This window comes from Dipodomys spectabilis, unplaced genomic scaffold, assembly GCF_019054845.1.
Source record: "Dipodomys spectabilis isolate Male_0828 unplaced genomic scaffold, ASM1905484v1 ptg000094l, whole genome shotgun sequence".
Lineage (NCBI taxonomy): Eukaryota > Metazoa > Chordata > Mammalia > Rodentia > Heteromyidae > Dipodomys > Dipodomys spectabilis.
This window is the reverse complement of record NW_024870771.1, coordinates 4,785,822-4,805,422: the sequence shown is the minus strand read 5'-3', so window position 1 is coordinate 4,805,422 and position 19,601 is coordinate 4,785,822. Positions and strand designations below refer to the sequence as shown.

The 19,601-nt window shown below is 40.3% G+C and overlaps 1 protein-coding gene across 5 annotated transcripts in view; it reads left to right on the top strand.

Moving 5' to 3' along the window:
- The window catches only part of Wdr33 (WD repeat domain 33), a 111,335-nt gene that overhangs the window by 29,090 nt on the left and 62,644 nt on the right, over positions 1–19,601 (top strand). For 3 of the 5 annotated variants that reach the window (XM_042685098.1, XM_042685097.1, XM_042685102.1), the window contains 6 exons: positions 6,955–7,181; positions 9,931–9,999; positions 10,524–10,628; positions 12,648–12,743; positions 12,932–13,083; positions 14,542–14,639. In XM_042685098.1, the coding sequence (XP_042541032.1) occupies positions 6,978–7,181; positions 9,931–9,999; positions 10,524–10,628; positions 12,648–12,743; positions 12,932–13,083; positions 14,542–14,639 (724 nt within the window). In that variant the 5' untranslated portion in view covers positions 6,955–6,977. Of the gene's footprint in view, positions 1–6,948; positions 7,182–9,930; positions 10,000–10,523; positions 10,629–12,647; positions 12,744–12,931; positions 13,857–14,541; positions 14,640–19,601 lie in introns of those variants that run through there. The other 2 variants (XM_042685099.1, XM_042685101.1) reach the window with 2 other exon arrangements.

Below are 19,601 nucleotides of genomic sequence, written 5' to 3'. Positions count from 1 at the left end.
TAATAGAAGGTAAGCACTTGATAAAAAATTGTGCTCATGGGTTAGACCATTGAAGATTTGTGTGTACAAGACAGTCAAGATGAATTCATTTGTTTGAATTTATTTGTTTCTTTTTTTGGGGGGGGGGGGTCCAGTCGTGGGGCCTGAACTCTGGGCCTGGGCGCTGTCCCTCAGTTCTTTAGCTCAAGGCTAGCACTCTACCACTTGAGCCACAGTGCCACTTCCAGCTTTTTTCTTTTTGCTTATGTGGTGCTGAGGAATCGAACCCAGGACCTCAGGCATGCAAGGCAAGCGCTCTACCACTGAGCCACCTTCCCAGTCCCTGGATTTAATTGTTTCCTGTTTATTAGTTACATTAGTTCTACAAGGAGGGTTTTATTATGGCATTTCTATATAACGTTTACAATGGATTTGGATCCATCCTATCCTCTCTTTGTCCTTTATCACACTCCCTCCCCGCCTTAAGACAATGTCAGCAGGTTTATTTTTGTTTTTATTTATTGTTTTGTCTTTCTAATCCTGGGACTTGAACTCAGGGCCTGGGCACTGTCCCTGAGTTTCTTTTGCTCAAGTGGTAGGCTAGCATTCTTACCACTTGAGCCACAGTGCCACTTTGGCCTTTTCTGTTTATGTGGTACTGAGGAATTGAACCCAGGGCTTCTGCATTCTAGGCAACTTATCTACCACTAAGCCACTTTCCTAGCCCCAATTTCAGCAGGTTAAATTGCTTTGTTTTCTTTCCTCCCTTCCCTCCCTCCCTCCCTCCCTTCCTCCCTCCCTCCCTCCCTCCTTCCCTCCCTCTCTCCCTCCCTCCTTCTCTCCTTACCTGTCTCCCTTCTTCCCTCCCTTCCTCCCTCCCCCTCCTCTCCCCTCCCTGCCCCTCTCCTTTCTCCTTGAACTCAGGGCCTGGGTCTTGTTCCAGAGCTTTTTTTTTTTTTTTTGGCTCAGTCATGGGGCTTGAACTCTGAGCCTGGGCGCTGTCCCTTAGCTCTTCAGCTCAAGGCTAGCTCTCTACCACTTGAGCCACAGCACGCCACTTCTGGATTTCTAGTGGTTTATTGGAGAAAAGAGTCTCACACAAACTTTCTTGCCCTGGCTGCCTTTGAACCGTGATCCTCAGATCTCAGCCTCCTAGGATTACAGGCGTGAGCCACCGGGGCCCGACTGGAGCTTTTTTTTTTTTGCCAATGGCTAGGGCTATTATCACTTGTGTCATTGCACCACCTTTTTGGTAGATTGGAGATAAGAGTCTTCCTAGAGTTTCCTGCCCAGGTTAGTTTTGAACCACAACACTCAGATCTCGGCCTCCTGAGTAGCTAGGATTACAGGCCTCAGCAAAAGTCCTTTGGTCATATTTATCCTTATTCACTGTCTTCATTAGCTTTACCCCTTCCTGCTGGTCCCCACTCCCATCCAAGACTTAGTTTCCTGTTACTTATATTTTTTAGTATGTAGTAATTGCACCAGTGAAATCAGGGCATGCATATATTACGCATTTTATTATGTTTTATTCAGAGCAACCCTCTCTATTTTTTCCCCCATAAACAGTTTTCATTGAACTTCCATATGTCTTTTTTCTTTTTTGATGGTCGTGGGGGCTGAACTTTGGGCCTAGGTGGTGTCCCTCAGTCCTTCAGCTCAAGGCTAACACCCTACTGCTTGAGCCACAGTGCTGTGTCTGGATTTTTTCTGCTTATGTGGTGCTGAGGAATTGAACCCAGGGCCTCATGCACATGAGGCAAGCACTCTACCACTGAGCCAACTTCCCAGCCCTCTTTATGCCTTTTCAAACACAGTTGCATTATAATTTGAAGTTATTTGTCTGCCATTTTTCTTTTCCCCTCTCCTTCCCGTCATCTTCCTACATAGTGCTATAGTTTAGATCATGTTGTTTTTTTTTATTTTTGGGTCCAGTCGTGGGGCCTGAACTCTGGGCCTGGGCACTGTCCCTCAGCTCTTCAGCTCAAGGCTAGCACTCTACCACTTGAGCCACAGCGTCACTTCCGGCTTTTTTCTTTTTGCTTAGGTGGTGCTGAGGAATCGAACCCAGGGCCTCAGGCATGCAAGGCCAGCACTCTACCACTGAGCCACCTTCCCAGCCCCTAGATCATGTTTTTACATATGTATATATGTGTGTTTATATATGTATGTGTGTTTGTATGTAAGTTTATATACATTTTATACATTAATATGTTTGTCCTTTAGATCTAGTTTCCATATATTAGTAAAAAAAAATACAAGGTTAAATTTTTTCTTTCAGTACTGGGTTTGAATTTGGGCCTTACACTTGTTAAGCAGGAGGACCACACACACTTATCAGACCTTTTGTTGGTTAATTTTGAGATAGGGTCTTGCTTCATACACAGTCCGCTCTATGCCGTGATTTTTCTGTTTGTGCTTTCTTCATTGTTGGATGACAGATGTTTGCCACTATATCCAGCCATTGGTCTAGATGTGTCTTATAAACTCACCAGGTACAGGTGGCTCACCTCTGTAATTCTAGCTACTCAGGAGGCCTGAGGTCTGAGGATCACAGTTTAAAGCCAGCCTGGACAGGAAAGTCTGTGAGACTCTTTATCTCTAATTAACCACCAGAAAACTAGAAGTGGCTCTGTGGCTCAAAGTGGTAGAGCACTAGCCTTGAGCAAAAGAGCTCAGGGACAGTGCCCAGACCCTGAGTTCAGGCTCCATGACCAATCCCTCCAAAAGTCCTATGAACTCTTTTTTAAAGTGTGTGTGTGTGTATGCTTGCCCATGTTGGCATTGATGAACCCTTGATGTCAGCTTCAAAAGAGGATCCTCAGATCTCAACTTCCTGAATAGCTAGGATTATAGACATGATGCTGGTGCCTGGCTTAAAGATGCTTTTTAAAAGTAAGACGGTGATGGTGCATATCTGTGATCCTAGCACTCAGGAGGCTAAGGCAAAGGATCAGTATCACAATGCAGCACAGGCCGTACAATCCTGTGATACATAGTATGAGGCCTGGTAAAAACAATTCCCAAAAACAAACAAAAAAAGTTCAAGAGTGAATCCTTTTGGGAAACCTGACTTAGAAAACTTGCTGTAAATCTGAATTGAAGCTGCGCCCCTCCCTCTTCCCCTCAGTCTTGGTGCTTGAACTCGGCCTGGGCGCTGTCCCTCAACTCTTCAGCTGTAGGTGAGCACTCTACCACTTGAGCCACAGCATCACTTCCATCACTTCCGATTTTCTGGTGGTTAGTTGGAGATAAGAGTCTCAGGGACATTCCTGCCTGAGTTGGCTTTGAACCACAATTTTCAGATCCCAACCTCCTGAATAGCTAGGATTACAGGGGTGCCTGGCTGCTTGGTGCTTTTTGTACTACTTAATTCATATATAGCCTTGAGAGGTGCAATGTTTCTTATTTCATTACAAATCAGCAGGCTAGTGATGTAGCTCAGGGATTTCTCCAGTACTGAAAGACATGTTAAGTGCATGTTTTATTGCACTGTGCATTTATTTTCCCTTTACTCTGTTTCTTTGTTCTTTTTGTTATTACTATTGTTCCAGGAGGAGCCAGAATCAAAATGAGGCAGGGGTGGGAGGAAATGGGGATGAAAGAGATGGTGGGAGTCAGGAAGAGAATGAACAGATTTCGTGTGTGTGTGTGTGTGTGTGTGTGTGCGCGCGCGCGTGCGTGCGTGCGTGCGTGCGTGCGTGCGTGCGTGCGTGCGCGCGCAAGCACGTGCGCTAGGGATCAAAACCAGAGCTTTGCATGTGGAAGCAAGCACTATCCCACTGAGTTAGAAATCTTAACTTTTTTCATTTAGTTAGTGTTCTTTTACTTTTTTTTTTTTGTTGTTGTTGTTGGTTGTGGGGTCTGAACTCTGGGCCTGGGCTCTATCCCTTAGCTCTTCAGCTGAAGCACTCTACCACATGAGCCACAGCACCACTTCTGGCCTTTTCTGCTTATGTGGTGCTGAGGAATTGAACCAGGGCCTCATGCATGCTAGGCAAGCACTCTACTACTGAGCCACCTTTCCAGCCCTTATTTTAGTGTTTTAAGAGTGAAAGAAAGTAAATAAGAAGACAGAAAAATACAGAGAACTATAAACTGCTTTTGAAGTAACAATAATTGTCAAAATTTCTTTAATTTCTTGTCTTTCCATGTGCAATACTAGGGATTGAACTCAGGGCCTGGCCATTGTCCTTTAGATTTCCTCTTAAGGCTAGTGCTCTACCACTTGAGCCACAGCTCCTCTTTCTGTTTTTGGCAGTCTAATGGACTTTTTTGCCCCAACTGGCATTTAGCTTCCAACCTTGATCCTCAGCCTCCTCCTCTTTTGGGGGGGAGGGGGGTTAGTTGGTCGAGGGGCTTGAACTCTGGCACTGTCCCTGAGCTCTTCAGCTCAAGGCTAGCATTCTACCACTTGAGTCACAATGCCACTTCTGGTTTTCTAGTGGCTAATTGGAGATAAAACTCTCAACATACTTTCCTGCCTGGGCTGGACTTGAACCTCTATCCTCAGATCTCAGCTTCCTGAGTAGTTAGGATTATAGGCATGAGCCAGGCGCTTGGCTTGATCCTCAGCCTTCTGAGGATTACAGGTGTGAGCTCCAAGCTCCCTGCACTTCAAATTTCTATCCTATGCCTTTTTAATGGGCTTAAGAAAAAAAAGTACTTGCCTGCTTCTGATGGCTCTCACCTGTAATCCTAGCTACTTAGGAAGCTAATTGTTGTGATCACAGCTCAGGCAGAGCAATGTTTGCAACACCCGCTTCTCAATGAAAAGCTGGACACTGCACACCATGAACACTGTGCAGACTTGTTAACTTAGCCAATTGGAAGCGTAACATAGGTTGATTTCGGGCATCAGCTTATCTCAAAAATTGTGGGCAAAATGAGGGCTAGAGGTATGGCAGTAGTCAGAGTGCTTGTTTTGCAAGCTCTATGAACTAAATTCAACCCCACTACTGCCAAAGAAATAACTAAAAATTTTTCTCTTACACATTTAATTTTTTTTCCTTTTTTTAATTTTATTGTAAAGATCCTATACAGAGGGTTACAGTTACATGAGCAAGGTAATGAGTACACTTCCTATTGAGCATTGTTACCCCCTCCATTGTTTTCCCCCCTACCATCCCTTCCCTCCCTACCTTCCCTGAGGTTCCCTACCTTCCCTGAGGTTTTTTTTTAAATTGTTACACATTTAGTTTAAAAATGGTTTTATCCTCTCTAAGATAATAAAAAATTAAAATTACTTTAAAATCAGGTATATTTGGCCATATGTATAACTACTGGTTGAACTCATATATGAGTCTCTGAGTTCAGTCCCTCTGAAAAAGAAAAAAAAAACAAAACTAAACAAAAGCATATGAATAATATTAGCAAATAAATTTAAATGTAGAACACTGAAGATGATAAACTTTAAGATCTTGATGAGTATGTATGTGTGCGTGTACATGTGTGCCAGTACTAGGGCTTGAACTCAGAGCCTCTTGATCATGCTTGGCTTCTACTACTTTAGCCATATCTCCAGTTTGGCTTATTTTGGTTAATTGGATATTAAAATCTGTAGGATTTGTTTGTGCTGGCTTTGAAGCTTGATCCTCAAAATATTAGCCTCCTGGGCTAGGAATGTGGCTTAGTGGTGGAGTGCTTGCCTAGACTGCCTGAAGCTCTGGGTTTGGAAGATTCCTCAGTACCACATAAACAGAAAAGGCTGGAAGTGGCACTGTGGCCCAAGTAGTAGAGTGCTAGCTTTGAGCACAGAAAGGCTCAAGGACAGTGCCCAGGCCCTGAGTTCAAGCCCCAGGAATGGCAAAAAAAAAAGATAACAGCCTCCTGAGTAGCTAGGATTACATGCATAAGCCACTGGCATCCAGCTTCTTCTTTTTTTTTCTGTGCATGTTAGCATAATGTGCCTTTATATGTGTAAATACACGTAGTGAGAAATAAATTTCTCAGTAATTTCATATGCTTTTTGAATTCATTATGGAACAAAATATTGTTTATTTCTTTCCACTAAGGAAATTTATTTTGGTACTTAGCTCAGATTGGTCTTGAATTTGTGATCTTCCTTTCTTTACCTCCTAGGTGCTGGAATTAGATGTTTGGTACCATTTCTGGCCTACTAGGAAAATTGAAAGCATAAAATCAGATTTTAAAATTTTGTATAAAGTTCATCAATTTTATATAAAATTCATTCCTTAATTTGATGGCTGAAGGCATGACTCAAATGGTAGAGTGCCTAAAATAGGTGAATTGACAGACAAAAATCAAAACCTTAACTTAAAAATAACCAGTGGTTAGGTGCTGGTGGCTCATGCCTGTAATCCTAGCTATTCAGAAGGTTGAGATCTTAGGATCATGGTTCAAAGCCAGCCCAGGCAGGAAAGTCCAAGAGACTTCTTACCTACAATTAACCACCAGAAAACTGGAAGTGGTGATGTGGATCAAGTGGTAGAGTGCTAGCCTTGAGCTGAAGACCCGAGGGACAGCGCCCAGGCCCAGAGTTCAAGACCACGACTGACAAAACAACTACTACAAATAAAACCATCAGTAGGCTCAAGTGGTAGAGCATCTGCTTAGGAAGCATGAGCCCTTGAGTTCACAATCCAATACTGCCAGAAAATAGTTTAAATACCAAGCATTTAAAAGAAAGTTTCATTAAAAATGTTAATAATAGTTTATATTTGCTTATTACACACTCTCTCCATCTCAAACTGTTGTAGAATCATGCTGTTTTATAAGAAATGCCTTCTAATAATACTTAGGCTCTGAATTAGCATTTTTTCAAATTTTTTTCTTGTTTCGGTGGTGCCTCATGTATCCTAGGCAAGCTCTATAACACTGATTCTACAACCCCAGCCTTTGTAGTTGATTTTGTGTCATGACCGAAAGATATAAACACTGCATATACATTAAAAAAAATCATTGAAAATTTTGTAGTGCTGAGATTTATGATGAAAATACTTTTTTCCTCCCTAGTGCTCTAGAAGGAAGACATCACGATGGCTACAGAAATTGGCTCTCCTCCACGTTTTTTCCATATGCCAAGGTTCCAGCACCAAGCACCTCGACAACTGTTTTATAAGCGACCTGATTTTGCACAGCAGCAAGCAATGCAGCAGCTTACCTTCGATGGGAAACGAATGAGAAAAGCTGTAAACCGAAAAACTATAGACTATAATCCGTCTGTAATTAAGTATCTGGAGGTAAGTTTAATTAACATATTTCAGATGATCAAAGGTTGTTTTCTTTTTTCTCTTAACTATGCTGGAGACTAACTCAGAACCTTACACATGGTAATAAGAAAGTATTCTATTTGTGCCACTGCTTGAGCTATACCTGCCTCCCCTTGGACCCCTAGTCTTGGGGCTTGAACTATGGATTTGGGCACTGTCCTTGAGCTTCTTTTGCTCAAGGTGAACACTCCACTGCTTGAGCCACAGTTCCACTTCTGGCTTTTTTGAGTTTACTGGAGATAAGAGTCTCACCAACTTTCCTGCCTGGGCTGGTTTTGAACTGCTATCCTCAGATCTCAGCCTTCTCAGTAGCTAGGATTACAGGTGTGAGCCCCCTGAACCTGGCTTTGTATTTTGTTTTTGAGGTAGGATCTCACCAACTTTGTCCTGACTGGTCTTGGAATTTGAGGTCTCTTATACTGCCTTCTGAGTATAGGTGTCTGCCTTTATATCAGGTTTGATAGTTTCCTAACTGAAGGGGTATTAAGTATATATGTTGCTTGAATTAGTGGAATTAAGTGAATTTCAGATGAGGCTATTTCAGGAAGTGTACTTTTTATTTTTACTCTGCATATGTAATTTTCTGAAAAATTGATATGGCAGATACTCTGTCACTTGAGCTACACCTCCAGTCCATTGCTGATTATTTTAAAGATAGAAGTAGCTGGGCGCCGGTGGCTCATGCCTGCAATCCTAGCTACTCAGGAGGCTGAGATCTGAGGATAACAGTTCAAAGCCAGTCCAGGCAGGAAAGTCTGTGAGACTCTTATCTCTAATAAACCACTAGAAAACCCGAAGTCTCACTTTCTCTGGGATGCATGGTTTGCAGCCCCCCAATTTGGTATTGTTTTCTGGACAGACATGTGCCACAGTCATCTGTCTAGCTTTCCTCCATTGAGATGGAGTCTTACAGACTTTTCTGCTTGGGCTAGAGTAGGGCCATTATCCTCCCAAGATGACATGCATACTAAATCCAGCTATGAATTGAAAAGGGGTTATCATGCACTTTCTATCTGGATTGGCCTTGAGCCATGTTCCTCCCATTTTCAGTCTCATCTAGGAGCCAGTGAGCACAGCTGAGACTTACTGTTTTTGAGATTAAAGTCTTGTTAAGTTGCTCAGTCTGTGCTTAATCATGAACATACTTTTACCTCACCTTCCTGAGTAGCTGTTAATGGAGGCAGCCCTTATTTTACCTGTGTGAAAAACGATGAAAATCAGACTCCAGTTTAGAAAAATTGGTTGTAAAGGTTCACAGTAAATCAGAGAGGGTATTTTAATCCCTAGTCCAAGTGTAAAGGTCTTTTTAAGCTCACAGTGTATAAGAAATCATAAAAGACTACCAACATAGCAATATTTCTGTGAGATAGTGGTGCTGGGAACGTTGATTCTCCCATTTCCAAACTCCTAGTGGTAGGAAGTTCTTCAGTCTGGGAAAAATTCTGTTTACTTACAGTCCTATAGGATGGAAGCAGCTCAAGATGGTAAGTAATGATACGATACAGGGCTCTGCCTCAGATATCCTCAGTGCTGTTTCTCTCCTTGTGAGTGCTTCACTAAGGTTACTGTTAAAACCATTGGATTTGTCTGTTTTTATTACCCTAGATCCCCTTTAGTTCAGGACCTATTTGCACGTAGGCCTGATTAGAGTCTTGCTACACATGGCAGTCAGAAGTAAGAACAAATGAGACTTTCCTAGAAATTTTAGTTGTAAAACTAGAATAAAAAGCTAGGATATGAGAGGAATCAAGAAAGCCAAACAGGGCTGGGGATATGGCTTAGTGGTAGAGTGCTTGCCTAGCATTCACAAAGCACTGGGTTTGATTCTTCATTACTACATAAATAGAAAAAGCCAGAAGTGGTGCTGTGGCTCAAGTGGTAGAGTGCTAGCCTTGTGCAAAATAATCTCAGGGACAGGGCTGGGAAGGTGGCTCAGTGGTAGAGTGCTTGCCTTGCATGCATGAGGCCCTGGGTTCGATTTCTCAGCACCACATAAGCAGAAAAAGCCAGAAGTGGCGCTGTGGCTCAAGTGGTAGAGCGCTAGCCTTGAGCTGAAGAGCTGAGGAACAGCACCCAGACCCAGAGTTCAGGCCCCATGACTGGCAAAAAAATAAAATAAAATAAATCTCAGGGACAGTGCCCAGGCCCTGAATTCAAGAAAAAAAAAAGCATCCAAATAAGCAGGATACTGATAACTCAGGCCTGTAATCCTAGCTACTCATGAGGCTGATATCTGAGGATCACGGTTCAAAGCCAGCCTGGGCAGGAAAGTCTCTGAGACCCTTATTCCAATTAACCAGAAAACCAGAAGTGGCATTGTGGCTCAGAGTGGCAAAAGAGCTCAAAGGCAGCACCCAAGCTCTGAGTTCAAGCCCATGATTGACATCGCCACCCCCCAAAGAAGAAATGTTTTGTACAAAAGGTTTTGAAGGAATTCAGGATGCCTGTGTACCCTCTGCCTTGTTACTTTTATTAAGGTATGGTTGGTGAGTATTTTGTATGAGTAGAGTAGAGGCTAAAAATGAAGAAGGAAATTGTAAGCAATGTTAGTAAGAAAAATAGAAGTTGTTTTTAAGAACTGGAATTAGTTTTAGAAAACAGTGTTTTGAATTTCATTTTTCTCCTTACTTCGATATACTTTACATTTTATTAATAATTTAATTTCACATTGAGTATAATAGATTGTATACTCATTAATTAATTGATTTATTTTTAACAGAACAGAATATGGCAAAGAGACCAGAGAGATATGCGGGCTATTCAGCCTGATGCAGGTTATTACAATGATGTAAGTACAAGTTTTATCATACTAGTTTAATGCCTTTTGGTTTGACAATCCTAGAAATATGTGAATGCAAGTTCAAAATGGTCTTTTCTATTTGCATTTTAATAACTATTTCCAAAAGGATACTGTAATACAACTCTGAACTGTGCATTAATTTTATCTTAGACATTCCTTTTGATCTAATGTTAGTTAAACTTTTGGATTGAACTTTTGTCCAGAAATAGATGGAACTACGTAAGACTTTTAATAGGAAAGTTAACTTTAAACATGGCTTATTGTGAATATTTTTCATTGTATTGATTTTAGAACTAATTAATGAAGTCTAATAAAGTCTAGTACCTGATTTTTCTTACATAATACATTTTTTGTACATTATGTTTTCTTAATCTTACAATAATTTTTAAAGAAAGACTTATATAGTCCTAAATTTGTCTTTAGAGGTTGAAATAATTATTTTGACCTGTACCTGGCTTCTTCTCTCTTATGTTGTCAAGATCTCTAACAATTAAAATTTTATTTTATTGTAGCTAGTCCCACCTATAGGAATGTTGAGTAACCCTATGAATGCAGTAACAACAAAATTTGTTCGGACATCAACAAATAAAGTAAAGTGTCCAGTATTTGTTGTAAGAGTAAGTATCTGTTGGGTATTTTTGTGAAGAAAATGTATCCTTGAGTTTGTCTGTAAATGTAAATTTCTTTTTTTTTTGTCAGTGGTGGGGCTTGAACTCAGAGTCTGGGTGCTGGCCCTGAGCTCTTTTGCTTAAAAAGCTAGCGCTATACCACTTTGAGCCACAACTCCACTTCCAGCTTTTGAGTGATTAATAGGAGATAAGAATCTAAGGGGGCCTTTCCTGCCAGGGCTGGCTTCCAACCAGGATTCTCACATTGCCTCCTGAGTATCTAGGATTACAGGCACGAGCCCCTGGCACCTGGCATAAATTCTCTTTTTTAAAAATTTATTTCTTTTGTGTGGGTTGTGGGGCTTGAATTCATAGCCTGGGTACTAACCTTGAGCTTTTTCACTCAAGTCTGGTGCTCTATCACTTTGTCACAGCTCCACTTTGGCTTTTGAATGGTTAATTGGACATAAAATTCTTAGAGATTTTCCTGACCAGTTTGTTTGAAACTTAATTTTCAGCTCTCAGCCTCTTGAGTAGCAAAAGAAGCTCAGGGACAGTGCCTAAGCCCTCAGTTTAAGCCCCAGGATGGGGGGGGAGAGGAGGGGGGAGAAAGATCTTTGCATATTTCGTTTGAAACAATTATTGAGCGTGTGTACTTTCATGTACTTTTTTTTTTTTTTTGGTCCGATCGTGGGGCCTGAACTCTGGGCCTGGGCGCTGTCCCTCAGCTCTTCAGCTCAAGGCTAGCGCTCTACCACTTGAGTCACAGCACCACTTCCGGCTTTTTTTCTTTTTGCTTATGTGGTACTGAGGAATCAAACCCAGGGCCTCATGCATTCAAGGCAAGCACTCTACCACTGAGCCACCTTCCCAGCCCACTTTCATGTACTTTTAACAGAAAGTTAATGAACTAGAGTGCTAGTGCTTTCTGTCTATTGTGTTAATGTTTCTTTTCAGAGAAGAGATTTGATTATAAAGCTGAGCTAGCTGGGCACGGGTGGCTCATGCCTGTAATCCTAGCTATTCAAGAGGCTGAGATCTGAGGATCGCGGTTCAATGCTAGCCAAGGCAGGAAAAGTTGGTGAGACTCTTATCTCCAGTAAACCACCCGAAAACCAGAAGTGACTCTGGCTAAAGTGGTAGAGCTCTACCCTTGAGTTGAAGAGCTGAGGGACAGCGCCCAGGCTCAGAGTTCAAGTCCCACAACTGACCAAAAAAAAAAAATAAGAAAGCTGGGCTACACTTTTTAAGTGAAACTTATTAAGTGAAAGTTGCTGCTGCTGCTGCTTTTTTGTTTGTTTGTTTGTTTTGTTTGTTTGTTTGGTCATGGGGCTTGAACTCTGGGCCTGGGCACTATCCCCACGCTCTTTAGCTCAAGGCGAGCGATCTACCGCTTGAGCTACAGCACCACTTTTGGTTTTCTGGTGGTTTATTGGAGATAAGAGTCTCACCAACTTTTCCTGCCTCATGGACTTTCCTGCCTGGGCTGGCTTTGAACCGTGATCCTCAGATCTCAGCCTCCTGAGTAGCTAGGATTACAGGCGTGAGCCACCAGCGCCTGGCTTTCTTCTTCCTTCTTCCTTCTCCCCCCTCCCCCCTTCCTCTTCTTCTTCCTTCCTCTTCCTTCTCCTCCTCCTCCTGCTCCTCCTCCTTTTTCTCCTGCTCCTCTTTCTCCTCTTCCTCTTTCCTCCTCCTCCTTCCTTTTCCTCTTCCTCTTCTTTTCTTCTTTTTTGGCAGTCTCTGGGCTTGCACTGAGGGCCTGGGCACTGTCCTTGAGCAGCTTTTCTTGCTCAGGGCTAATAGTATTCTCCCAGTTGAGCCACTTAGGGCTTTTTCTGCTTACGGACCCAGGGCTTTCACGCATATTTAGGCAAACACTGTACCACTGAGCCACATTCCCAGCCCCAATATTGTCTTCTTAATGTTGACTCTTGGATATTTTATAAGTAGAGACTTGGTAAATGTTTTCAAAATTGGTGAAATTGGAAGACTTGGACCCTTATGTAACCTGTCCTTTTCCTTACTCAGTGGACTCCAGAAGGAAGACGGTTGGTCACTGGAGCTTCTAGTGGAGAGTTCACCTTGTGGAATGGACTCACTTTCAATTTTGAAACAATATTGCAGGTAACTGCAATCACAAGTTCATCCTATGTTATTTATTTATAGAACCTGAGAAATAATCAGATTTACAGATGTTGTAAAACTTAACTGGAGGGCTCATTGATGTTGAGTTTGTATAGGCTCCTGTAAGCTTTCAATCGTATGTTCTTTAGTCAGTTAAAAAAACTTATAAAAGTTTTCTGTTTTCATAGGCTCATGATAGCCCAGTGAGGGCCATGACTTGGTCACATAATGACATGTGGATGTTGACAGCCGACCATGGAGGATATGTGAAATACTGGCAGTCGAATATGAACAACGTCAAGATGTTCCAGGCACATAAGGAGGCGATTAGAGAGGCCAGGTTTATACACAATATACCATTTTCTGTAGTCCCTATTGTCATGGTTAAATTATTCTCTAAGTGTATTCTGGGTGCAGAGATGCATGGGCTCTGTCAGGTTCTGGGAAGCTTTCTGCACCCTATAAACACGGTATTTTTCTTTGTTTGCACACATTCACCATTTTGCTGGCACCTTTCTGAAGTAGTGTGTTCCGGGTATCAGCCTTTGCAATGTGTTAGAGATGTATTGTCTGCCACATTTTGCACTGGTTTTCTCTTTATATTTATGGTTAATAATGTATATACGTTACTCCTTTTTATCTACTGTGTAAGACAAGAATATTTTATTCCAAATAAAGCATTCAGTCTTTAATTATACAACTGAATAAAATCTAAAGCCTACAGAAAACGCTTCAGGATTCACACAAAATACAAGGAAAAAAGGCTTAAGTGAAGACCTGGTTGGCGTGGTTATGCCACGACTTCAAAAAGAAAGTATAGGACCCAAAACCCTCACAGATAACTCCCTGGATGTGGCAAACATTAACGGATTATTGAATGATTGAATGGGTTCTACATGCTTTCCAGCTGTAAGCAGACATTTGTCAAGAAGACGTAGGACTTCTGATTCACGGTTGATAACATCAGATATACACATGTATAATAAGTGGAGTTGAAAATATTTTCAGTGAGTTGTATGTTTTTACATATCAATGAGATACGTATAGTAAACTGCAAGAACAATCCTGAAGAATTGCTACAGCCTCAGAATAAAGCTAAGCAGCATTCTTTAAGGTTGTGCCACCTGTGTGTGGGAGGTTGTCTCTAGAAATACGGTCCACTGCAGTCACTTGTTTCTTCTTTCAAAATCAACAGAAATGGTTGGATATATGTGCTCCGGTTTTATGGACTTGGCCATATTGTCCTGCTCTACCTTTTTTTTTTTTTTTTCCACAGTTGGTCCTAACTTAGTCATAGATTCAAAAGTTCAAGGGACTTTTTACAGTTACTTGAGAAACTTGATATTCTTTCACTGTTGGGAAGAAAAAAAAATGGCTCTCACTTTTGTCTTTGAACATAATTCAGAACATCCATGTTTTAGTTTTCCTCCAAAGGTACATTCATGGGATAGCTTCATAGCAGGGAGAAGATGTTTCAACAATACCAACAGCTCTCATTGTTTTACTAGTTTGATTAGAAAAATACTGAAAGGAGCATAGGTAGTATTAGGATTAGTAATACACCAGTACTGAATACTTAATGGTTGAAAACTGAAACAACTACTCTGTGGAAGTCTTCTTTTGATGAGATGCTTATTTTAGTTGACAACAAACATTCTTTTTAAGGGCTTCTTCAACTGGATACTTCCCTCTCCTGTTTATAATGCAGCACAGTGTTTTTATTTTTCCCTGTCTGAGAAGAACAGATAATCTGTTAAATGCTGACTTCTTTCCCCTGCTGTGTGTCTTCATGTAACAGTTTCTCACCCACGGATAATAAATTTGCTACATGCTCTGATGACGGCACTGTTAGAATCTGGGACTTTCTTCGTTGCCATGAGGAAAGAATTCTCCGAGGTATGTGTACTAACAGTACTGATTGGAATATTTAAATAGGAAAGGCATTTGTGGTTAAATCATCAAGATACCACAATACCTGCTTACATCTTCATTCAAGTTTTTTACCTAAACACCATTTCAAGGAGACTCTTTAGAGGAACAGACTCTGTAGTTCACAATCATTTTGTAGAATTTACTACTAATACTATCTTTCAGTTCTTAGCTATAAGTTAAATATAACAGCTCTTTTCCCATTACTTGCTTGTTGTATGAATCTCTTAGGGCTGAATTCCTTCTCCTGTCTTAATCTCAAGATACTTTTCCTGCCAGGAACTGGTGGCTCACGCCTGTAATCCTAGCTACTCAGGATCCAGCCTGGGCAGGAAAAGTCCATGAGACTGATCTCCAATAAACCACCAGAAGTGGAGCTATGGCTCAAAATGGTAGAGTGCTTGCCTTGAGCAAAAGAGCTCAGGGACAGTGCCCTGGCCCTGAGTTCAAGCCCTGTAACCTACCCCCCCCCCAAAAAAAAAGCGGGGGACGGGGGAACGACAACCATTGCCAATAAATTTGCACTTCATAATTTCATTTAGCTAGTTTACATTCTTTTGGCATTCCTTTTATATACAATACATTAACTGACAAAAAAATAAGGTAATAATAGCTATACTTCCTCAGTGTGATATTTCTAAAAGCAATTTGATTTTCATTGTACCACACTTTTACTATGTGGTTCATATGGAGTTTGAGGATGATTACTTGTTTTATTGATTTCATAATTATAAATAAACCTATGAATTATTAATTATTCCTACCCTACAAAAGATACTCTTGCAGTATTTTAGGTTATTTGAGTAATTAGAATTTAAAAATAAGACTATTAAAATATTTACAATATACTATTTGTGTGAATAGTGGTTAGCAATTTGGGAATTAGCTATGTGTTGTATATATGCAAATGCAAGCATCACAACAAAAACATTTCCATGCTGCTTTTAAAAATACATTAGGAATATAGTATATTTATAGTGTATATATACTATATACATTAATATAGTATACGTTAGGAATATAGTATTCCTAATGATTTAACTTGGACTATACTGGTTTAATAAACAGAATAGTACTTTGATACCCTTGATTCCAGTATACCACAGATGTAACATACCCTTGATTCCAGTACACCACAGAAATAACATACATTCCTCTGACAACATAAATTCAAGGTGGGAGGGAGAATGGGCACACAGATACCATATGAAGAAATTACCAGTCAAGTGGCTGGGGACATGACTCAGTGGTAGAAAACCTGTGTAACATGTGAGATGCCCTGAGTTCAAACCCTAGTACTGAGAAAAAGAAAAAGTGAGAGAAATAAAGTTTGTTACAACTTTTCACATATTATAATTCATATTTCAACTCAGTATCTTTGATCATATTTGCCTGAGCATTCTTTTTGCATATCTTGTTTGGGTTCTTCTGCATTCTTCCAACACTGGTTAGCAACAGGATATAGTTCCTGTCATCCTAATATTGTGTAGCTTCAGAGCAGATGGAGGGATGACCTGGACCAGAAAATTTTATATGATAACATTCAAGATAGAATTGATTCTTATCCCTTGACTCCTAGCCTAATGCCACATTCATATTTTCTTTGCTCACTAGTAGTAGAAATCTTAGTTGTTAAATAGGAGTAGCATAGACAACAGTTTGTAGGCTTTGAAAATGCTTAGAAATTGAGAGGAGAGGAATGTACATTTAAATTCTAAGGTATCAAGATGACTAATTTTACAGTGGACTGAAATGTGATATAAAACCTCTCAAGTTTGAATTAATAGAAAATTTGTTATAACTTTTCTCAGTCATTTTTTCCAGTGAATGAATTCCATTTTTAGGTATTCAGTTTTGGTAATGAAAATGTTTTTGTTTGTTTGTTTATTTATTTATTTATTTTCTGCTGGTTCTGGGGATGGAATTTAGGGTCAGAGTGCTGTCCCTGAGCGCAAGGCTAGTGCCTTTTGACCCACAACTCCACTTTTGTTTTTTTGATGCTTTCAAGACTTCCCTGTTTGGACTGGCTTTGAATTACAATCCTTAGTAGCTAGCCTCCTGAGTAGCTAGAATTAGAGTCTGTAAGCCTTCAGTGTCCTGCTGAAAATGTTTTTGTTTTTGGTCAGTTGTGGGGCTTGAATTCAGGGCCTGGTCACTGTCTCAGTTCTTTTGCTCAAGGCTAGCACTCTACCACTTTGAGCCATAGCTCCACTTCTGGATTTCTGGTGGTTTGTTGGAGATGAGAGTCTCATAGACTTTCTGTCTGGCCTGGCTTTTAACCATAATCCTTAGATCTCAGCCTCCTGTGTAGCTAGGATAACAGGTGTGAGCCATCAGTGCCTTGCCTGAAAATGTTTTAAAATAATACTTAAGAACTCCTGAAGTTGAGACTATATGGGAGATAATTAGGCACTGTGGTTTGAGAAAGTTAACTGGTATCATTTCTAGTTAATTGAGTATTGAGTTTTATTTGTATATGAGAACTCTTCTTTTAGATTTTCAGTTATGCATAAGAATATAATGATTTTGTTCATCTTTGTGCCCATATTAGGAAGGACTTGAAGTCAGAGCCTCTCCCTTTTACGTGGTTATTTTTGAGCATGGCTGGTGTTCTAGCACTTGGGCCACATCTTTACTTTTGGCTTCTTTTTGCTAGTTTATTGGAGATGTAAGTCTCTTGGATTTGTCTCCCCAGTCTGAGGTCTAAAGAGCTAAAGATCTCAATCTCCTGGGTTGCTGGGATTATAGATGTGAACCACTTTGGCGCCCAGTTTCTTTACTTACTTGCGTGGTGATACTGGGGATTGAACTTTGGTGCCTTGAGTTTCCTAGGCAAGAATTGTACTCCTGAGTTACCCCTACAGCCCTAGCTTATTTATATTTGCCTCTTTGCAAAAACTATTCCACTTGCTCTTTATTTTTAATTTTTTTTTTTAGTATTTCAGTGACTATATGGGGTAAAGATGAATATATTAAACTATGCTGTTGTACCATAGAAGTAGTCTGACTAAGAGCAAGTGTCATGTGATACATGTTGTTAGATTCCACTTACTGATTTTCTCATTTTTCAATTTAGTTAACTAAATGATTTCTGACTTACAGTTGTGGTTGAGAGTTAGAAGGCTAGTTATCTTGGGCTATGAAATTGGTCAGGTAAATTAGAAAGGACTCTATACTTGGGAAGAAAATTGGGTCCCAAAGTCAAACAAATAGGAAAATGATGTTCTAACCTCTAAAAAGTCTTTTATTCTATCTACATTTAGGGCATTACTTGTATATTACCCACATAGACTATAGTACCTGTAGGCAGATACACTCTTTTTCATTGTTTGTGTTGTGCATCAAGTCTTTAGTTTTGGGTTTTAAGTGTTAAGAAGATCCAAGAACATGCTAAGCATTGAGTTTGTGATCATAGTCTTATCTTTTTTTTTTTTTTTTTTAATCACATATGTATCCTTTCTCTATTATCTCTAAGAACCAGTTTTCTCATAAAGATTTTCAGTGATAAAAAATTAGTTGTCTTTTTGGCTTTTTGACAGCTCTGATTTTCAGAATGTTTTTTCTTTTATACCAGTAATTTGGTTCCCCACAATTTGTCTTTACTTTTGGACTATCAAAAAGTAGACAATTAAAAAAAATAACCACCAACTGGGCACTGGTGGCTAACACCTGTAATCCTATCTACTTAAGAGGCTTAGATCTCAGGATCACTGTTCAAAGCCAGCTTTGGACAGAAAAGTTCCTGTGACTCTTTACCATCAGAAAACCAGAAAGTGGCCCTGTGGTTCGAAGTGGTAGACTCTCACAGACTTTCTTCCAGGGCTGACTTTGAACTGTGATCTTCAGATCTCAACCTCCTGAGTAGCAAAAGATTACAGGCATGAGCCACTGGCTCCTGGCTTCTGAGTGTATTTATCTCCAATAAACCACCAGAAAACCGGAATGGCGCTGTGGCTCAAGTGATAGAGCATTTGCCTTAAGCTGAAGACCTCTGAGACAGTGCCCAGGCACAGAGTTCAGGCCCTATGACCAACATAAAAAAAACCAAAAACCAACCACTTCACACCAGCAGCTTTGTTTGTATTATGCTCTCTCCCCTTACTTGTAATCTCTTCTACATGTCAGTTCATTAGTCAGATGAGTCAGCTATATCTTTTCTGAGTAGTCTTTTTGCTTTAAGTGTTCAGTGAGTGATGGGTGCAGAAATTATTACTCCATATTGGGGCTTTAAATGAGAGCCTCATGCTTGCTAGGTACTCTACCACCTGAGCCACACTCCTAGCCCTTTTGTTTTTGTTACTTTTATATGGGGTCTTGCTCCTTCCCCCACCCCTCTCCGCTGGCCTAGAGTGTGATTCTCCTATTTACATTTCTCACTATTCCATAACAGGCCACATTCTTTTTATTGATTAAGATGGAGTCTTGAGCTTTTTCTGGCTGGCCTCACTTTTTCTGGCTGGCCTCAAACTGTGATCTTTCTATCTCTGCCTGCCAAATAGCTAGGCTTACAGATGTGAATCATTGTGTTCAGTGATACTATGACTTTAAGCATAACATTTGCAGTTGCTTTTTAGTGTAATTTAAGAAATTTACGAAGAACTTAAGAAAAGTAGGTAATATTTTCTAAGGTTTTAAAATGGGCACATAGCTATTTTTAGAAGTTTTGCTATGCAGAAGCATTTGTTAGCTATTCATAGCTTGATAAAAAGTAGCATTTGTGAAATAGAATATAGCACAGGATTGAGAGCACCATATTACAAAAGCGTGTATGTATACACAGTTCTTTTTCCTTTTCCTCTAATATAAAGTAAGTACTTAATTTATGGACTGGGATTAAAATAACATTTTAATAATGCACCAAGGGGATATGAAGCAAAATGCCCCTCTTGGTTACAATTGTTGATGCATTTGACTTCAAGTGAAGTAGCA